The sequence below is a fragment of the Pseudophryne corroboree genome, assembly GCF_028390025.1.
Source record: "Pseudophryne corroboree isolate aPseCor3 chromosome 3 unlocalized genomic scaffold, aPseCor3.hap2 SUPER_3_unloc_79, whole genome shotgun sequence".
In the NCBI taxonomy this organism is placed as follows: domain Eukaryota; kingdom Metazoa; phylum Chordata; class Amphibia; order Anura; family Myobatrachidae; genus Pseudophryne; species Pseudophryne corroboree.
Window position 1 is genome coordinate 160,337 of NW_026967573.1, and position 19,484 is coordinate 179,820.

The following is a 19,484-nucleotide window of genomic DNA, read 5'->3' on the forward strand; positions in this document are numbered from 1 at the left end:
TTCCTACTGTGTTTCCTTCCATATTGTCTTAATGGCATATAGTTTCCTACTGTATTGTCTTACTTTTAGTTTCCTACTGTATTGTCTTACTGACCTATACTTTCTTTCCTGTATTGTCTTACTGATGTATAGTTTCCTACTGTATTGTCTTAATGACCTAAAGTTTCCTACTGTATTGTCTTAATGACCTATCATTTCCTAATCCTACTGTATTGACTTACTGACCTAGTTTCCTACTGTGTTGTCTTACTTAACTATAGTTTCCTTATGTATTGTTTTACTGACCTAATCTCCTTCTGTATTGTAATACTGACCCATAGTTTCTTAATGTAGTTTTACTGACCTACAGTTTCTTACTGTATTGTCTTACTGACCTATAGTTTCCTACTGTATTGTCTTACAGACTTTGTTTCTTCTGTATTGTCTAACTAACCTATAGTCTCCTGTGGTTTTGTCTTAGTGACCTAAAGTTTCCTACTGTATTGTCTTACTGACCTATAATTTCCTACTGGATTCTCTTAATGACCTATAGTTTTACTGTAATATCTTACCTACCTATAGTTTCCTTCTGTATTGTCTTACCTACCTATAGTTTCCTTCTGTATTGTCTTACTGACCTATAGTTTCCTACTGTATTGTCTTACTGGCCTATAGTTTCCTACTGTATTGTCTTACTGACCTACAGTTTCCTTCTGTATTGTCTTACTGACAGTTTCCTACTGTGTTGTCTTACTGACCTACAGTTTCCTACTGTATTGTCTTACTGACGTATAGTTTCCTTTTGTATTGTTTTACTGACCTACAGATTCCTACTGTATTGTCTTACTGACCTACAGTTTCTTACTGTATTATCTTACTGTACTAGTTTCCTAATATATTGTCTTACTGACTTATAGGATTCTACTGTATTGTCTTAGTGACCTATAGTTTCTTCTGCACTGTCTTACTGACCAATAGTTTCTTACTGTATTGTCTTACTGACCTATAGTTTCTTATTGTATTGTATAACTGATCTATCATTTCCTAATTCTACTGTATTGTCTTAATGACCTATAGTTTCTTCTGTATTGTCTTAGTGACCTATAGTTTCTTATTGTATTGTATAACCGATCTATCATTTCCTAATTCTACTGTATTGTCTTAATGACCTATAGTTTCTTCTGTATTGTCTTAGTGACCTATAGTTTCCTACTGTATTGTCTTAGTGACCTATAGTTTCCTACTGTATTGTCTTAGTGACCTATAGTTTCCTACTGTATTGTCTTAGTGACCTATAGTTTTCTACTGTATTGTCTTACTGACCTATAGTTTCCTACTGTATTGTCTTAATTACCTATAGTTTCCTACTGTATTGTCTTACTGACCTATAGTTTCTTCTGTATTGTCTTAGTGACCTATAGTTTCCTACTGTATCGTCTTAGTGACCTATAGTTTCCTACTGTATTGTATTACTGACCTAAAGTTTCCTTTTGTATTGTCTTAATTACCTATAGTTTCTTCTGTATTGTCTTATTGACCTATAGTTTCTTAATGTATTGTCTAACTGACCTATAGTTTCCTACTGTATTGTCTTACTGACCTATAGTTTCTTACTGTATTGTCTTACTGACGTATAGTTTTTACAGTATTGTCTTACTGACCTATAGTTTCCTACTGTATTGTCTTACTGACCTACAGTTTCCTACTGTATTGTCTTACTGACCTATAGTTTCTTAATGTATTGTCTAACTGACCTATAATTTCCTACTGTATTGTCTTACTGACCTATACTTTCATTCCTGTATTGTCTTACTGATGTATAGTTTCCTACTGTATTGTCTTAGTGACCTATAGTTTCCTACTGTATTGTCTTAGTGACCTATAGTTTTCTACTGTATTGTCTTACTGACCTATAGTTTCCTACTGTATTGTCTTAATTACCTATAGTTTCCTACTGTATTGTCTTACTGACCTATAGTTTCTTCTGTATTGTCTTAGTGACCTATAGTTTCCTACTGTATCGTCTTAGTGACCTATAGTTTCCTACTGTATTGTCTTAGTGACCTATAGTTTCCTACTGTATTGTCTTAGTGACCTATAGTTTTCTACTGTATTGTCTTACTGACCTATAGTTTCCTACTGTATTGTCTTAATTACCTATAGTTTCCTACTGTATTGTCTTACTGACCTATAGTTTCTTCTGTATTGTCTTAGTGACCTATAGTTTCCTACTGTATCGTCTTAGTGACCTATAGTTTCCTACTGTATTGTATTACTGACCTAAAGTTTCCTTTTGTATTGTCTTAATTACCTATAGTTTCTTCTGTATTGTCTTATTGACCTATAGTTTCTTAATGTATTGTCTAACTGACCTATAGTTTCCTACTGTATTGTCTTACTGACCTATAGTTTCTTACTGTATTGTCTTACTGACGTATAGTTTTTACAGTATTGTCTTACTGACCTATAGTTTCCTACTGTATTGTCTTACTGACCTACAGTTTCCTACTGTATTGTCTTACTGACCTATAGTTTCTTAATGTATTGTCTAACTGACCTATAATTTCCTACTGTATTGTCTTACTGACCTATACTTTCATTCCTGTATTGTCTTACTGATGTATAGTTTCCTACTGTATTGTCTTACTGACCTAGTTTACTACTGTATTGTCTTATTAACCTACAGCTTCTTACTTTGTCCTAATGACTTATAGTTTCCTACTGTATTGTCTTACTGACCTATAGTTTCTTACTGTATTGTCTTACTGACCTATAGTTTCTTACTGTATTGTCTTACTGACCTATAGTTTCCTTCTGTATCGTCTTAGTGACCAACATGGATGCTCATGTGGGATTACTAGGAGGTGACACGGACGCTCATGTGGGATTACTAGAGGTGACACGGACGCTCATGTGGGATTACTAGAGGTGACACGGACGCTCATGTGGGATTACTAGAGGTGACACGGACGCTCATGTGGGATTACTAGAGGTGACACGGACGCTCATGTGGGATTAGTAGAGGTGACATGGACGCTCATGTGGGATTAGTAGAGGTGACATGGACACTCATGTGGGATTAGTAGAGGTGACATGGACACTCATGTGGGATTAGTAGAGGTGACACGGACGCTCATGTGGGATTACTAGAGGTGACATGGACACTCATGTGGGATTACTAGAGGTGACATGACGCTCATGTGGGATTACTGGAGGTGACATGGGCTTTGCAATAATAAAACAGCAAAGAAGAGAAAGTGCTGTCCTGTTTGTGCACTAATAAATAATATATAACCTTTATTAAGTACAGTAAAGTATGTAAGATAAATCAGTGATATATTAAACACAAAGGTAAATGTATAAAGGTGAATAAAGTAATAAAGAAACAAGTGTATTTGTTGTTACACATTGGCATGTATATTATATTGGGTGATAATTGATTCAGTGCTGGTAATCCTGTTCAGTAAGAATATATTAATATATTACACCCATATGAGGATGGGATAAATTACATTCAATTATATTGTGGCAGAGTTTCCTCCAGCGGTAATCTCAATGTAACATCATACTGTATGTATAAACACTTTATGGGGGGGATTCAGTTAATTACAAAAACTCCCTATCCAATTAACCTTAAAAGGTATCCAGATGTATGACCTGTTTATACATGAAGATATTGATTATTGTATTATAGGGTGTAATGACTTGGTCACCATGGTGACTGCCCAGCCAGGTAAGCTATCCTGTGTCTCTTTGGCAGTGTTGCTGTGTGACCTACAGGAAGTCCCAAGGCTGACACCCCACACTGCCCCCTCTCTCACTGGAGGCCATGAACAGCTGAAGGGGCTCTGACATCACAAATGACTGCAAGGGGTTAATAGCGACCAGTTTTATTGCCCCGAGATGCAAAACCCCTGTCAATGTGATGGAGTCGGCTTTATTCTAACCTTGTCTTTGTCAGACAGCCAGGCACCAAAATCTGCAGGGGTAAGTGGGGAAAAACAGACTGTTCTGTAGCCAGTCCCTTCATTCATATCACCCAAAGCTAGGCCTCAACGGTGTCACCCATCAGGTAAAAGCAGAGGTCTTATAATGGCAAACCGAGGACTTTATATGTTATCTCAGATCACTTCCTGAAACCTGAGATACTGGAACTGTGGAGTCTTGGTTCCTGTCCAGGGTACTCCTCAGGCCAAAGTGGTTTGGACATGGTAAGGTTCTCAGAGTGTGGTTAATACTGCTGGCCATTCTGTATGTAGTGTATATAGATTGTATTTACTGATGTTACATGTATATCCTGTGTGTGTAATATAGAGGTATCGTTTGTATCTTTGCTATTGTGTGTCCTGTGTGATCTGTAGGACTTGGAGAAGGAACCAGGTGTTAGTTTGGCACATACATAGACCTAGGACCTTCACATTTGGTGGCAAGCAGTGGGTATTGCACAACTACACCTTCCCATTTGCCGATATGGAAGATGGACACCTATTAACCAGCTGGCAGGGGATCTATGAGGACTGTGTCCAAGAGGAGATAACCATGGATGGGGTATTATTGTCCTACTTCCTGACCACCAGTGGAGGGTGGCATCATGCCCCAGGCTGACCAGTATATTCAGCTGACAAGACAATTATGAATTATTGTTCCCACTTAGCAATTTAGAGAGTGAGGAGCTGAAATCTGAGAGCTGGTCTGTACCTTGTGGATTAGAAAGGACACGTGTATCAGAGGCTGATAACCCAAGATCAGAGCAGGAACTAGATGGGGATATGTTGCGCTACTGTAAGCCCCATAAAAGTTTTGTGGACTGTAACTATGTCAGCACTAGGAGACATCCAAGCAAATGCTGATACAGTGGATGTTAGGAGACAACACTTGCACCCCAGTCTTCTCTGTGATGTAGAAGACTCAAGTCTAGCCAGCATAGCACAGAGGAGAGAAAGGGATAATGCACCTGGGGTCATGAAGGAGATGCCAGCAAGACTAAGAATAGCATTCAGCCAGGCCCTCAGCCGGTCAGGCTGGGAGAGGTGAGCGATCTGGGGAAGATGGAGGATCCCCCAGGTGACATCCAGCAATAATCACTGAGGGGGCAACAGTGATGTAAGGCCCAAAGGATGGGGTAGGGGCTGTTGAGGGGATAGCATAAGAAGATCTGCAGATACCCCTTGCAGCCAACTTGTGCTGTTGGTAACTGCAGACGAAGGTCCTCAACCGTTGCCTACCACTGCCAGGTTTCTGGATACGGGCCTGCTGATGCAGATTACGCTCCATGGAAAAGTGATTTATAGTAAAAGGACTGAGTTCCCAGTGCTTGGAGGGTTATATTATTGCCATATGTATCCTGTTTCTGATGGATGATGGAACCATCAGTATATGGACTAGAGCGGCAGGGATGTAAGGAGCATGAAGAGAGTTCCCTTTGTAAATTCTCCATACAGGGAAGTTACCCATTGCAATGGCTGACATGGAGGATGAAGAGGGAAAACACTGCTGTCTCCAAGCTTGCGGAAACCATTTCCAATATCCATATGCATGCCTGGCGAGGGTACAAAGGGAACCCCTGTACTGGACCTCAAAGTGCCAAGGGGTCCCAAGCAACAAGATCACTAGACAAATTCAATTTGTAACACGCTGGCCGGCAGAGCAAAAAATAAGAATTTACTCACCGGTAATTCTATTTCTCGTAGTCCGTAGTGGATGCTGGGACTCAGTCAGGACCATGGGGATTAGCGGCTCCGCAGGAGACAGGGCACAAAAATAAAAGCTTTAGGATCAGGTGGTGTGCACTGGCTCCTCCCCCTATGACCCTCCTCCAAGCCTCAGTTAGGATACTGTGCCCGGACGAGCGTACACAATAAGGAAGGATTTATGAATCCCAGGTAAGACTCATACCAGCCACACCAATCACACCGTACAACCTGTGATCTGAACCCAGTTAACAGTATGATAACATCGGAGCCTCTGAACAGATGGCTCCCAACAATAACAACCCGATTTTGTAACAATAACTATATACAAGTATTGCAGACAATCCGCACTTGGGATGGGCGCCCAGCATCCACTACGGACTACGAGAAATAGAATTACCGGTGAGTAAATTCTTATTTTCTATGACGTCCTTGTGGATGCTGGGACTCCGTCAGGACCATGGGGATTATACCAAAGCTCCCAAACGGGCGGGAGAGTGCGGATGACTCTGCAACACCGAATGAGAGAACTCCAGGTCCTCCTTAGCCTGGGTATCAAATTTGTAGAATTTTACAAACGTGTTCTCCCCTGACCACGTAGCTGCTCGGCAAAGTTGTAATGCCGAGACCCCTCGGGCAGCCGCCCAAGATGAGCCCACCTTCCTGGTGGAATGGGCATTTACAGATTTAGGCTGTGGCAGGCCTGCCACAGAATGTGCAAGTTGGATTGTGCTACAAATCCAACGAGCAATCGTCTGCTTAGACGCAGGAGCACCCAACTTATTGGGCGCATACAGTACAAACAGCGAGTCAGATTTCCTGACTCCAGCCGTCCTTGAGATATATATTTTTAATGCTCTGACAACGTCCAGCAACTTGGAATCCTCCAAATCGCTAGTAGCCGCAGGCACCACAATAGGCTGGTTCAAATGAAATGCTGAAACCACCTTAGGGAGAAAATGAGGACGCGTCCTCAGTTCTGCCCTATCCGAATGGAAAATCAGATATGGGCTTTTGTACGATAAAGCCGCCAATTCTGATACTCTCCTGGCTGAAGCCAGGGCCAGTAGCATGGTGACTTTCCATGTAAGGTATTTCAAATCCACCGATTTGAGTGTCTCAAACCAATGGGATTTGAGAAAATCCCAAACTACATTGAGATCCCACGGTGCCACTGGAGGCACAACCGGGGGCTGTATATGTAGTACTCCTTTGACAAAAGTTTGGACTTCAGGCACTGAAGCCAATTCTTTCTGGAAGAAAATCGACAGGGCCGAAATTTGAACCTTAATGGACCCCAATTTGAGGCCCATAGACAATCCTGTTTGCAGGAAATGTAGGAATCGACCCAGTTGAAATTCCTCCGTCGGGGCCCTCCTGGCCTCACACCACGCAACATATTTTCTCCAAATGCGGTGATAATGTTGTGCGGTCACTTCCTTCCTGGCCTTAATTAGGGTAGGAATAACTTCCTCTGGAATGCCTTTTTCCTTTAGAATCCGGCGTTCAACCGCCATGCCGTCAAACGCAGCCCCGGTAAGTCCTGGAATAGACAAGGTCCCTGCTGAAGCAGGTCCCCTCTGAGAGGTAGAGGCCACGGATCTTCCGTGAGCATCTCTTGAAGTTCCGGGTACCAAGTCCTTCTTGGCCAATCCGGAGCCACGAGTATTGTTCTTACTCCCCTTTGCCGTATAATTCTCAGTACCTTTGGTATGAGAGGCAGAGGAGGAAACACATACACTGACTGGTACACCAACGGTGTTACCAGAGCGTCCACAGCTATTGCCTGAGGGTCTCTTGACCTGGCGCAATACCTGTCCAGTTTTTTGTTTAGGCGGGACGCCATCATATCCACCTTGGGTTTTTCCCAACGGTTCACAATCATGTGGAAAACTTCTGGATGAAGTCCCCACTCTCCCGGGTGTAAGTCGTGTCTGCTGAGGAAGTCCGCTTCCCAGTTGTCCACTCCCGGAATGAACACTGCTGACAGTGCTATCACGTGATTTTCCGCCCAGCGAAGAATCCTTGCGGCTTCTGTCATTGCACTCCTGCTTCTTGTGCCGCCCTGTCTGTTTACGTGGGCGACTGCTGTGATGTTGTCCGACTGGATCAACACCGGCTGACCCTGAAGCAGAGGTTTTGCCAGGCTTAGAGCATTGTAAATCGCTCTTAGCTCCAGTATATTTATGTGAAGAGACATTTCCAGGTTTGACCACACTCCCTGGAAGTTTCTTCCCTGTGTGACTGCTCCCCAGCCTCTCAGGCTGGCATCCGTGGTCACCAGGACCCAGTCCTGTATGCCGAATCTGCGGCCCTCTAACAGATGAGCACTCTGCAACCACCACAGCAGAGACACCCTTGTCCTTGGAGACAAGGTTATCCGCTGATGCATCTGCAGATGCGATCCGGACCATTTGTCCAGCAGATCCCACTGAAAAATTCTTGCGTGGAATCTGCCGAAAGAAATCGCTTCGTAAGAAGCCACCATCTTCCCCAGGACTCTTGTGCATTGATGCACAGATACTTTTCCTGGTTTTAGGAGGTTCCTGACAAGTTCGGATAACTCCCTGGCTTTCTCTTCCGGAAGAAACACCTTTTTCTGGACAGTGTCCAGAATCATTCCCAGGAACAGCAGACGTGTCGTCGGGGTCAATTGAGATTTTGGAAAATTCAGAATCCAGCCGTGTTGCTGAAGCACTACTTAGGTTAGTCCTACTCCGACTTCCAGCTGTTCTCTGGACCTTGCCCTTATCAGGAGATCGTCCAAGTAAGGGATAATTAATACGCCTCTTCTTCGCAGAAGAATCATCATTTCGGCCATTACCTTGGTAAAGACCCGAGGTGCCGTGGACAATCCAAACGGCAGCGTCTGAAACTGATAATGACAGTTTTGCACCACGAACCTGAGGTACCCTTGATGTGAAGGGCAAATTGGGACATGCAGGTAAGCATCCTTTATGTCCAGGGACACCAGAAAGTCCCCTTCTTCCAGATTCGCTATCACTGCTCTGAGTGATTCCATCTTGAACTTGAATTTTTGTATGTACAGGTTCAAAGATTTCAGATTTAGAATAGGTCTTACCGAGCCGTCCGGCTTCGGTACCACAAATAGTGTGGAATAATACCCCTTTCCCTGTTGTAGAAGGGGTACCTTGACTATCACCTGCTGAGAATACAGCTTGTGAATGGCTTCCAATACCGTCGCCCTGTCTGAGGGAGACGTTGGCAAAGCAGACTTTAGGAACCGGCGAGGGGGAGACATCTCGAATTCCAACCTGTAACCCTGAGATACTACCTGCAGGATCCAGGGGTCCACTTGTGAGTGAGCCCACTGCGCGCTGAAATTCTTGAGTCGACCCCCCACCGCTCCTGAGTCCGCTTGTAAAGCCCCAGCGTCATGCTGAGGGCTTTGCAGAACCCGGGGAGGGCTTCTGTTCCTGGGAAGGAGCTGCTTGCTGCACTCTCTTACCCTTTCCTTTGCCTCGGGGCAGATATGACTGTCCTTTTGCCCGCTTGTTCTTATAGGACCGAAAGGACTGCGGCTGAAAAGACGGTGTCTTTTTCTGTTGGGAGGAGACCTGAGGTAAAAAGGTGGATTTCCCGGCTGTTGCCGTGGCCACCAAATCCGATAGACCGACCCCAAATAATTCCTCCCCTTTATACGGCAATACTTCCATATGCCGTTTGGAATCCGCATCACCTGACCACTGTCGCGTCCATAAACTTCTTCTGGCAGATATGGACATCGCACTTACCCTCGATGCCAGAGTGCAAATATCCCTCTGAGCATCTCGCATATAAAGGAAAGCATCCTTTAATTGCTCTATAGTTAATAAAATACTGTCCCTATCCAGGGTATCAATATTTTCAGTCAGGGAATCCGACCAGACCACCCCAGCAATGCACATCCATGCTGAGGCGATGGCTGGTCGCAGTAAAACACCAGTATGTGTGTATATACTTTTTAGGGTAGTTTCCAGCCTCCTATCAGCTGGAACCTTGAGGGCGGCCGTTTCAGGAGACGGTAACGCCACTTGTTTTGATAAGCGTGTCTTATCAAAACAGCCTTATCCACCCTAGGGGGTGTTTCCCAGCGCGCCCTAACCTCTGGCGGGAAAGGGTATAATGCCAATAACTTCTTTGAAATTAGCAATTTTCTATCTGGGTTAACCCACACTACATCACATACATCATTCAATTCCTCTGATTCAGGAAAAACTACAGGTAGTTTTTTCACACCCCACATAATACCCCTTTTTGTGGTACTTGCAGTATCAGAGATATGTAAAGCCTCCTTCATTGCCGTGATCATATAACGTGTGGTCCTACTGGAAAATACGTTTGTTTCTTCACCGTCGACACTAGATTCAGTGTCCGTGTCTGGGTCTGTGTCGACCGACTGAGGTAAAGGGCGTTTTACAGCCCCTGACGGTGTCTGAGACGCCTGTACAGGTACTAACTGGTTTTCCGGCCGTCTCATGTCGTCAACAGATTTTTGTAATGTGCTGACATTATCCCGTAATTCCATAAACAAAGCCATCCATTCCGGTGTCGACTCCCTGGGGGGTGACATCACCATTACCGGCAATTGCTCCGCCTCCACACCAACTTCGTCCTCATACATGTCGACACACACGTATCGACACACAGCAGACACACAGGGAATGCTCTAATGAAGACAGGACCCCACTAGCCCTTTGGGGAGACAGAGGGAGAGTTTGCCAGCACACACCCAAGCGCTATAATATATATGGGAACAACCCTATAGAAGTGTTGTATCCTTATAGCTGCTTAAATATAGTAATATCGCCAAAAAATGTGCCCCCCCCTCTCTATTTTACCCTGTTTCTGTAGTGCAGTGCAGGGGAGAGTCCTGGGAGCCTTCCTCACAGCGGAGCTGAGCAGGAAAATGGTGCAGTGTGCTGAGGAGAATAGGCCACGCCCCCTATAACGGCGGGCTCTTCTCCCGGAGATTGTGATATATGGCAGGGGTTAAATACATCCATATAGCCTCAAGGGCTATATGTGATGTATTTTAGCCATAAAAAAGGTATTATACATTGCTGCCCAGGGCGCCCCCCCCAGCGCCCTGCACCCTCAGTGACCGCTGGTGTGAAGTGTGCTGACAACAATGGCGCACAGCTGCAGTGCTGTGCGCTACCTCATGAAGACTGAAAAGTCTTCTGCCGCCTGTTTCTGGACCTCTGGACCTCTTCATCTTCGGCATCTGCAAGGGGGGTCGGCGGCGCGGCTCCGGGACCGGACTCCATGGCTGGGCCTGTGTTCGATCCCTCTGGAGCTAATGGTGTCCAGTAGCCTAAGAAGCCAATCCATCCTGCACGCAGGTGAGTTCACTTCTCTCCCCTAAGTCCCTCGATGCAGTGAGCCTGTTGCCAGCAGGACTCACTGAAAATAAAAAACCTAATAACTTTTTCTAAGCATCTCTTTAAGAGAGCCACCTAGATTGCACCCTGCTCGGACGGGCACAAAAACCTAACTGAGGCTTGGAGGAGGGTCATAGGGGGAGGAGCCAGTGCACACCACCTGATCCTAAAGCTTTTATTTTTGTGCCCTGTCTCCTGCGGAGCCGCTAATCCCCATGGTCCTGACGGAGTCCCAGCATCCACAAGGACGTCAGAGAAATATGAAAAAACAAACAAAAGTGTCTCACCCATAGTGCTCATGTGTCTCACCCATAGTGCTCATGTGTCTCACCCATAGTGCTCATGTGTCTCACCCATAGTGCTCATGTGTCTCACCCATAGTAAGCATGCGTCTCACCCATAGTAAGCATGCGTCTCACCCATAGTAAGCATGTGTCTCACCCATAGTAAGCATGCGTCTCACCCATAGTGCTCATGTGTCTCACCCATAGTGCACATGTGCAAAAATGGGATTTTAATACCTACCGGTAAATCCTTTTCTCTTAGTCCGTAGAGGATGCTTCAAGAACCATGGAGTATAGACGGGATCCGCAGGAGACATGGGCACTTTAAGACTTTAAAAGGGGTGTTAACTGACTCCTCCCTCTATGCCCCTCCTCCAGACTCCAGTTATAGGAACTGTGCCCAGGGAGACGGACATTTAGAGGAAAAGGATTTATTTAATTTTAAACTAAGGTGAGATACACACCAGCTCACACCTCAAACACGCCGTACAACATGGCAGTCAACAACAACGCATGCAACGGCATGACCAACCTCAGCCACAGACTGACTGTACTTAACTCAACATGAGAGTAACCATAACCAATAACTGCAGGACAGTACGCACTGGCACGGGCGCCCAGCATCCTCTACGGACTAAGAGAAAAGGATTTACCGGTAGGTATTAAAATCCTATTTTCTCATACGTCCTAGAGGATGCTGGGGATGCTTCAAGAACCATGGGGTTTATACCAAAGCTCTAGAAGGGGCGGGAGAGTGCGGATGACTCTGCAGCACCGATTGACCAAATAAGAGGTCCTCCTCAGCCAGGGTATCAAACTTGTAAAACTTCGCAAAGGTGTTTGATCCTGACCAAGTAGCTGCTCGGCAAAGCTGTAATGCCGAGACCCCTCGGGCAGCCACCCAGGATGCGCCCACCTTTCTGGTAGAGTGGGCCTTAACCGATTTTGGTAACGGCAATCCTGCTGTAGAATGAGCCTGCTGAACCATATTACAGTTCCAGCGTGCAATAGTCTGCTTGGAAGCAGGAGCCCCCAATCTTGGTGGGAGCATACAGGACAAACAGAGCCTCTGTTTTCCTAATCTGAGCCGTTCTGGCGACATAGATTTTCAAAGCTCTGACCACATCGAGAGACGTCGATTCCGCCAAGGCATCAGTAGCCACTGGCACCACAATAGGCTGGTTTACGTGAAACGATGAAACCACTTTTGGCAGAAATTGCTGACGAGTTCTCAACTCCGCTCTATCTACATGGAAGATTAAATAGGGGCTTTTTAGTGAGACAAAGCCGCTAACTCAGACACTCGCCTTGCGTATGCCAAGGCCAACAGCATGACTACTTTCCAAGTAAATAATTTCAACTCAACCTTACGTAAAGGTTAAAACCAATGAGATTGCAGGAATTGCAACACCACATTAAGATCCCATGGTGTCACTGGGGGCACAAAGGGAGGTTGGATGTGCAGCACGCCTTTCACGAGAGTCTGAACTTCTGGAAGGAGGCCAATTATTTTTGAAAGAAAATGGATAAGGCCAAAATTTGTACTTTAATGAAGCCTAACTTTAGGCCCGCATCCACACCTGCTTGCAGAAAATGGAGAAAACGCCCCAGCTGGAATTCCTCTATAGGAGCCTTCTTGGATTCACACCAAGACACACATTTTTTCCAAATACGGTGATAATGTTTCGCCTTCACTTCTTTTCTAGCCTGAAAAAGTGTGGGAATGACTTCACTGGGAATACCTTTTCGGGCTAGGATTTGGCGTTCAACTGCCATGCCGTCAAACGCAGCCGCGGTAAATCTTGACACACGCACGGCCCTTGCTGTAACAGGTCCTCTCGTAGAGGAAGAGGCCAGAGATCTCCTATGAGTAATTCCTGAAGATCCGGATACCAGGCCCTCCTTGGCCAGTCTGGAACAATGAGTATTGCATGAACCCTTGCTCTTCTTATGACCTTTCACACTTTTGGAATGAGTGGAAGTGGAAGGAACACATAGAACGGTTGAAACACCCACGGTGTCCACCGCTATTGCTTGAGGGTCCCTCGACCTGAAACAATATCTCTGAAGCTTCTTGTTGAGGCGAGACGCCATCATGTCTATTTGAGGAATTCCCCAACGACTTGTCACTTCTGCAAAGACCTCTTGATGAAGACCCCACTCTCCTGGATGGAGATCATGTCTGCTGAGGAAGTCTGATTCCCAGTTGTACACGCCTGGAATGAAGACCACTGACAGAGCGCTTGCATGTCTTTCTGCCCAGCGGAGAACTTTTATGGCCTCTGCCATTTCCGTTCTGCTCTTTGTTTCGCCCTGGCGGTTTATATGCGCCACTGTTGTTATGTTGTCCGACTGAATCAAGACGGGCAGACCGCGCAGAAGATGTTCCGCTTGCAGAAGCCCGTTGTAGATGGCCCTTAATTCCAGAATGTTTATGTGCAGACAAGCTTCCTGGATTGACCATTTTCCCTGGAAATTTTCCCCGTGTGACTGCTCCCCAGCCTCGGAGACTTGCATCCGTGGTCACCAGGATCCAATCCTGAATCCCGAACCTGTGACCCTCTAGGAGATGAGAGCTGTGCAGCAACCACAGAAGGGAGATTCTGGTCCTGGAGGACAGGATTATTTTCCGGTGCATGTGTAGGTGAGACGCGGACCACTTGTCCAACAGATCCCACTGAAACACCCTGGCATGGAATCTGCTAAACTGAATGGCCTCGTAGGCCGCCACCATCTTCCCCAGCAACCGAGTGCATTGATGAATCGACCCTCTTGCCGGTTTCAGAATCTGTTTGACCATGTTCTGAATTTCCAGAGCCTTTTCCACTGGAAGAAAGACTCTCTGCAATTGTGTATCCAGAATCATACCCAGGAATGACAGCCGTGTTGTCGGAACCAACTGTGACTTTGGCATGTTTAGGAGCCAACCATATTGTTGCAGAATTGTCAGGGAGAGCGTCATGTTCTGCAGTAATTGCTCCTTAAATCTCGCCTTTATCAGGAGATCGTCCAAGTACGGGATAATTGTGACTCCCTGCTTGCGCAGGACTACCATAATTTCCGCCATTACTTTGGTGAAAATTCTAGGAGCCGTGGACAGACCAAACGGCAACGTCTGAAACTGATAATGGAAATCCTGCATTTCAAAACTCAGATAAATGGGAACACGCAAGTAGGCATCCTTTATATCTACCGACACCATAAAATCCCCCTCCTCCAGACTGGAGATCACTGCCCGGAGAGATTCCATCTTGAATTTCCTTAGGTAGAAATTGAGGTATTTGAGGTTCAGGATAGGCCTGACTGAGCTGTCTGGCTTCGGGACCACAAACAGGCTGGAATAAAAGCCTTCGCCCTGTTGCGACAGGGGAAACCTGACAATGACCTGATTTAGACACAATTTTTGTATTGCATCGCATACCACCTCCCTGTCCTGAAGAGAAGCTGGTAAGGCCGATTTGAAAAATTGGTGAGGGGGGGGGGGGGGGAACGTCTTGAAACTCTAGCTGGGACACTATTTCCAAAACCCATGGGTCTAGGGCCGAACGAGCCCAGAACGGACTGAAGAGTTTGAGACGTGCCCCCACCGGTGCCGACTCCTCCAGAGGAGCCCCAGCGTCATGCGGTGGATTTGGTAGAAGCCGGGGAGGAAGTCTGCTCTTGGGAACTTGCCGCAGCCGGCGACCTTTTTCCCCTTCCTCTTCCCCTTGAAGGAAGGAAGTCTCTCTGCCTTTTTTGTACTTACTGGGACGAAAGGACTGCACCTGATAGTGGTGCGTTTTCTTTTGTTACGCAGGAACATAAGGTAAAAATTACGACTTACCCGCGGTAGCCGTAGATACCAGGTCAGTGAGACAGTCACCAAACAAGACACCACCTTTATACGGCAAAGACTCCATAGCCTCCTTAGAGTGAGCATCAGCATTCCATTGATGAATCCACAATGCTCACCTGGCTGAGACTGCCATGGCATTGGCCCTCGATCCCAAGAGGCCAATATCCGTTGCAGCTTCCTTTGGGTAGGCTGCAGCATCCCTGATATGACCTAGTGTCAAAAGAACGCTATCCATATCCAGAGTATCTATATCAGATGACAAGTTATCTGCCCATTTTTCAATAGTGCTACTCACCCATGCCGATGCCACAGCAGGTCTGAGCAGCGTACCCGTAGTGACATAAATGGATTTTAATGTATTTTCCTGCTTACGATCCGCAGGTTCCTTTAGGGCTGCCGTTTCGGGGGACGGCAGCGCCACCTTTTTGGACAGCCGTGACAGAGCTTTGTCCACAGTGGGGGGTGACTCCCACTTTTCCCTATCCCCCGAGAGGAATAGATATACCGCTGGAATTCTCTTGGGAATTTGAAACTTCTTGTCAGGAGTTTTCCAAACCTTTTCACAAAGAGCGTTCAGTTCATGAGAGGGAAGAAACATTACCTCAGGTCTCTTTCCTTTATACATACAGACCCTTGTATCAGGTACAGCAGGGTCCTCAGTGATATGTAACACGTCTTTTATCGCCACAATCATGTACTGAATGCTCTTGGCCAGTTTTGGATTTCGTCTGGCATCACTATAGTCGACACTGAAGTCAGAGTCCGTGTCGGTATCTGTATCTGCTCTCTGGGTAAATGAACGCTTTTGTGAACCCCAGAGAGTCTGAACCTGGGACAACACATCCTCTACGGATTTTTTCCATGCCTGGTTCTGAGAGCCACATTCGCATTCAAAGCACTCAAAACATTTACCCAATCAGGAGTCGGCGGTGCTGACAGGGTCACTCCCACAGCCGTTTCTTTCCAGCCTCCTCCTGAGAAGAGCACTCAGCCTCAGACATGCCGACACACGTGCACCGACACCCACAAACACACTGGGCATATAGGGGACAGACCCACAGTAAAGCCTGTCAGAGGAACACAGGGAGTTTGCAGCTCACAACCCAGCGCCTAGCCCGGTTCTGAACATCTTTATATAAAGCCCCAGACCTAGTAGCGCTTTTATATTATATTAAATAGCACCAAAATAACTGTGCCCCCCCCCCCCCCTGTTTTGCACCGTTACTTGTACAGCAGTGAAGAGGAAGGCCAGCATCTCTGCAGCTCTGTGGAGAGAAAATGGTGCTGGTGAGAGCTGGGAGGTCTAAGCCACGCCCCCTCTATGGTGCGCTTCAGCCCCGCTATCTTTTTACATTTTTACACTGGCAGGGGACCGGATTCAGTGCCTAGGCACCTGAAAACCACTTTTCCCAGTCATATTGAGGGTTTACATGCTGCCCAGGGTGCCCCCCCCCCCAGCGCCCTGCACCCTGTAGTGCCACTGAGTGTGGGAGCATGGCGCGCATCACGGCCGCTGTGCTGTACATCAAAGCCGTCAGTGAAGTCTTCTGCTCATCTTCTACTCACCTGTCTTCTGACTCTGCAAGGGGGGTGACGGTGGGCTCCGGGAACGAGCTAATGGTGTCCTGTAGCCTAAGAAGCAGAGCCTTGAAACTCACAGAAGTAGGTCTGCTTCTCTCCCCTAAGTCCCATGAAGCAGGGAGCCTGTAGCCAGCAGGTTTCCCTGGAAATAATAAACCTAACATAAGTCTTTTTCTGAGAAACTCTGGAGAGCTCCTCAGTGTGCATCCAGTCTCACTGGGCACAGATTCTAAACTGGAGTCTGGAGGAGCGATATAGAGGGAGGAACCAGTTCACACCCCTTTTAAAAGTCTTAAAGTGCCCATGTCTCCTGCGGATCCAGTCTATACCCCATGGTTCTCGAAGCGTTACCAGCATCCTCTAGGACGTATGAGAAAACTCTCTACATGTGATATTTGTCATGGATAGACTTGTGTTAGAAACACCCAACTGAGAACAAGGCTGATGGCGGAGGAGGGTGTAGGATAAGAGATTGCTGTAGTGACTGAGCAATGAGAAAATGTGACTTGTGTAATAAGTGTTTATTACTCACCTGTGCTGATATCTGTAGGGATCTCCTCCTCCTTACGCTGCTGATCTCCCCTCACATACGTCTCTTCTTCTCCCTCTATATCTTCTGCCTTTATATCAGTCACATACGTCTCTTCTTCTCCCTCTATATCTTCTGCCTTCATATCAGTCACATACGTCTCTTCTTCTCCCTCTATATCTTCTGCCTTTATATCAGTCACATGCGTCTCTTCTTCTCCCTCTATATCTTCTGCCTTTATATCAATCACATACGTCTCTTCTTCTCCCTCTATATCTTCTGCCTTCATATCAGTCACATACGTCTCTTCTTCTCCCTCTATATCTTCTGCCTTTATATCAGTCACATACGTCTCTTCTTCTCCCTCTATATCTTCTGCCTTTATATCAGTCACATATGTCTCTTCTTCTCCCTCTATATCTTCTGCCTTCATATCAGTCACATACGTCTCTTCTTCTCCCTCTATATCTTCTGCCTTTATATCAGTCACATACGTCTCTTCATCTCCCTCTGTATCTTCTGCCTTTATATCAGTCACATATGTCTCTTCATCTCCCTCTGTATCTTCTATTTTAATATCATACAGACGTTCTACCTAAAAAAAACAAAAAACACTATAATGACATCTGCACAGTCAGATTAGACTGAGGTGAAACAGTATAGTATCAGTGTATAAGACACACACAGCTCCTCTACAGATCATACAGTGACAGTCACTTTGGTATATTGGTGAGACCCTAAATCCCACCTACCTGATCCTCCTGTGGGATCCTGTGATTCTCCTCTGTACAATTCTGGGAATACAGAGGATGGGGACATCTCTCTGGGGTATCTCTGTTACTGGGCCCATCTGTAGGAGACACACAGTGACTGAGTACAGTGTATATATGTGATTATAAGGTGATGTGTGTATAAAGGGGCCCCCATACATGCTCTCCCCTGTACAATACAGGACAGTCTCCTCTTACCCAGTGATGTGAGGGGCCGGTGATTCTCCATCATCACGTCCTTGTACAGACCCCTGTGTTCCTCTATATACTCCCCCTCCTGCATGGAGACATAGACAGTGACATCTTGACACCTTATAGGAACCTGACACACACAGTGATAGAGTCATCACCCAGACACGTCCCCTAGTGTTACTGTATAATGTCCCATTCCCAGCAGTCACCTCTCCAGTCATCACCCAGACACATCCCCTGGTGTTACTGTATAATGTCCCATTCCCAGCAGTCACCTCTCCAGTCATCACCCAGACACATCCATTGGTGTTACTGTATAATGTCCCATTCCCAGCAGTCACCTCTCCAGTCATCACCCAGACACATCCATTGGTGTTACTGTATAATGCCCCATTCTCAGCAGTCACCTCTCCAGACATCACCCAGACACATTCCCTGGTGTTACTGTATAATGTCCCATTCCCAGCAGTCACCTCTCCAGTCATCACCCAGACACATCCATTGGTGTTACTGTATAATGCCCCATTCTCAGCAGTCACCTCTCCAGACATCACCCAGACACATTCCCTGGTGTTACTGTATAATGTCCCATTCCCAGCAGTCACCTCTCCAGTCATCACCCAGACACATCCCCCGGTGTTACTGTATAATGTCCCATTCCCAGCAGTCACCTCTCCAGTCAGCAGCTGACTGATCTTGTTGGCGAGTTCCAGGATTTTCTTTTCAATGTGTCTCACGTGTCAGTGAGTGAGGTGGAGGCACCGGGATGAGGCTCTGGGTACTTCTTCTTCCTGACACACGGGGAGGGCTGCTCGGTGTCTCACCCTCAACAGATGTCTTCTTCACTACTGTGTAACCCTGCGAAATGGGGGAGACGTCACTGTGACACTCCCAGATCCCCTCACCTCCCCAGTCATGTCCCTGTATGATCACAATGGATAAAAGTGATGTCACTGTGACGCTCCCAGACCTCCTCTCCTCCCCAGTCATGTTCCTGTATTATTACTATAGATATGTGATGTCACTGTGACGCTTCCAGATCCCCTCACCTCCCCAGTTATGTCCCTGTATTATTACTATCGTGCCAATGGACACGCTCATCCCAACACAAACATACAGTGCACCTGTCCTGTAATGGGCACACTTACCTCTGCATTATGGTTACCTCCTTTCTACTCAATGTACCTACTAAACATGCACACCAGGGACGTGCGGTGAGGTACATTTCTCAAGAGGCACT

General features: G+C 46.2%; 1 protein-coding gene across 1 annotated transcript in view; it reads right to left on the minus strand.

Annotated features, from left to right (window-relative positions):
• The window catches only part of LOC134984734 (zinc finger protein 260-like), a 70,890-nt gene extending 52,763 nt beyond the window's left edge, over positions 1-18,127 (minus strand). The window contains exons 1-2 of the mRNA XM_063950236.1: positions 18,031-18,127; positions 17,286-17,873 (exon numbers count right to left, since the gene is read on the minus strand). Coding sequence (XP_063806306.1) covers positions 17,286-17,715 — 430 coding nt within the window. The 5' untranslated portion in view covers positions 17,716-17,873; positions 18,031-18,127. The remainder of the gene's footprint in view (positions 1-17,285; positions 17,874-18,030) is intronic.
• Positions 18,128-19,484: the final 1,357 nt, after the last annotated feature.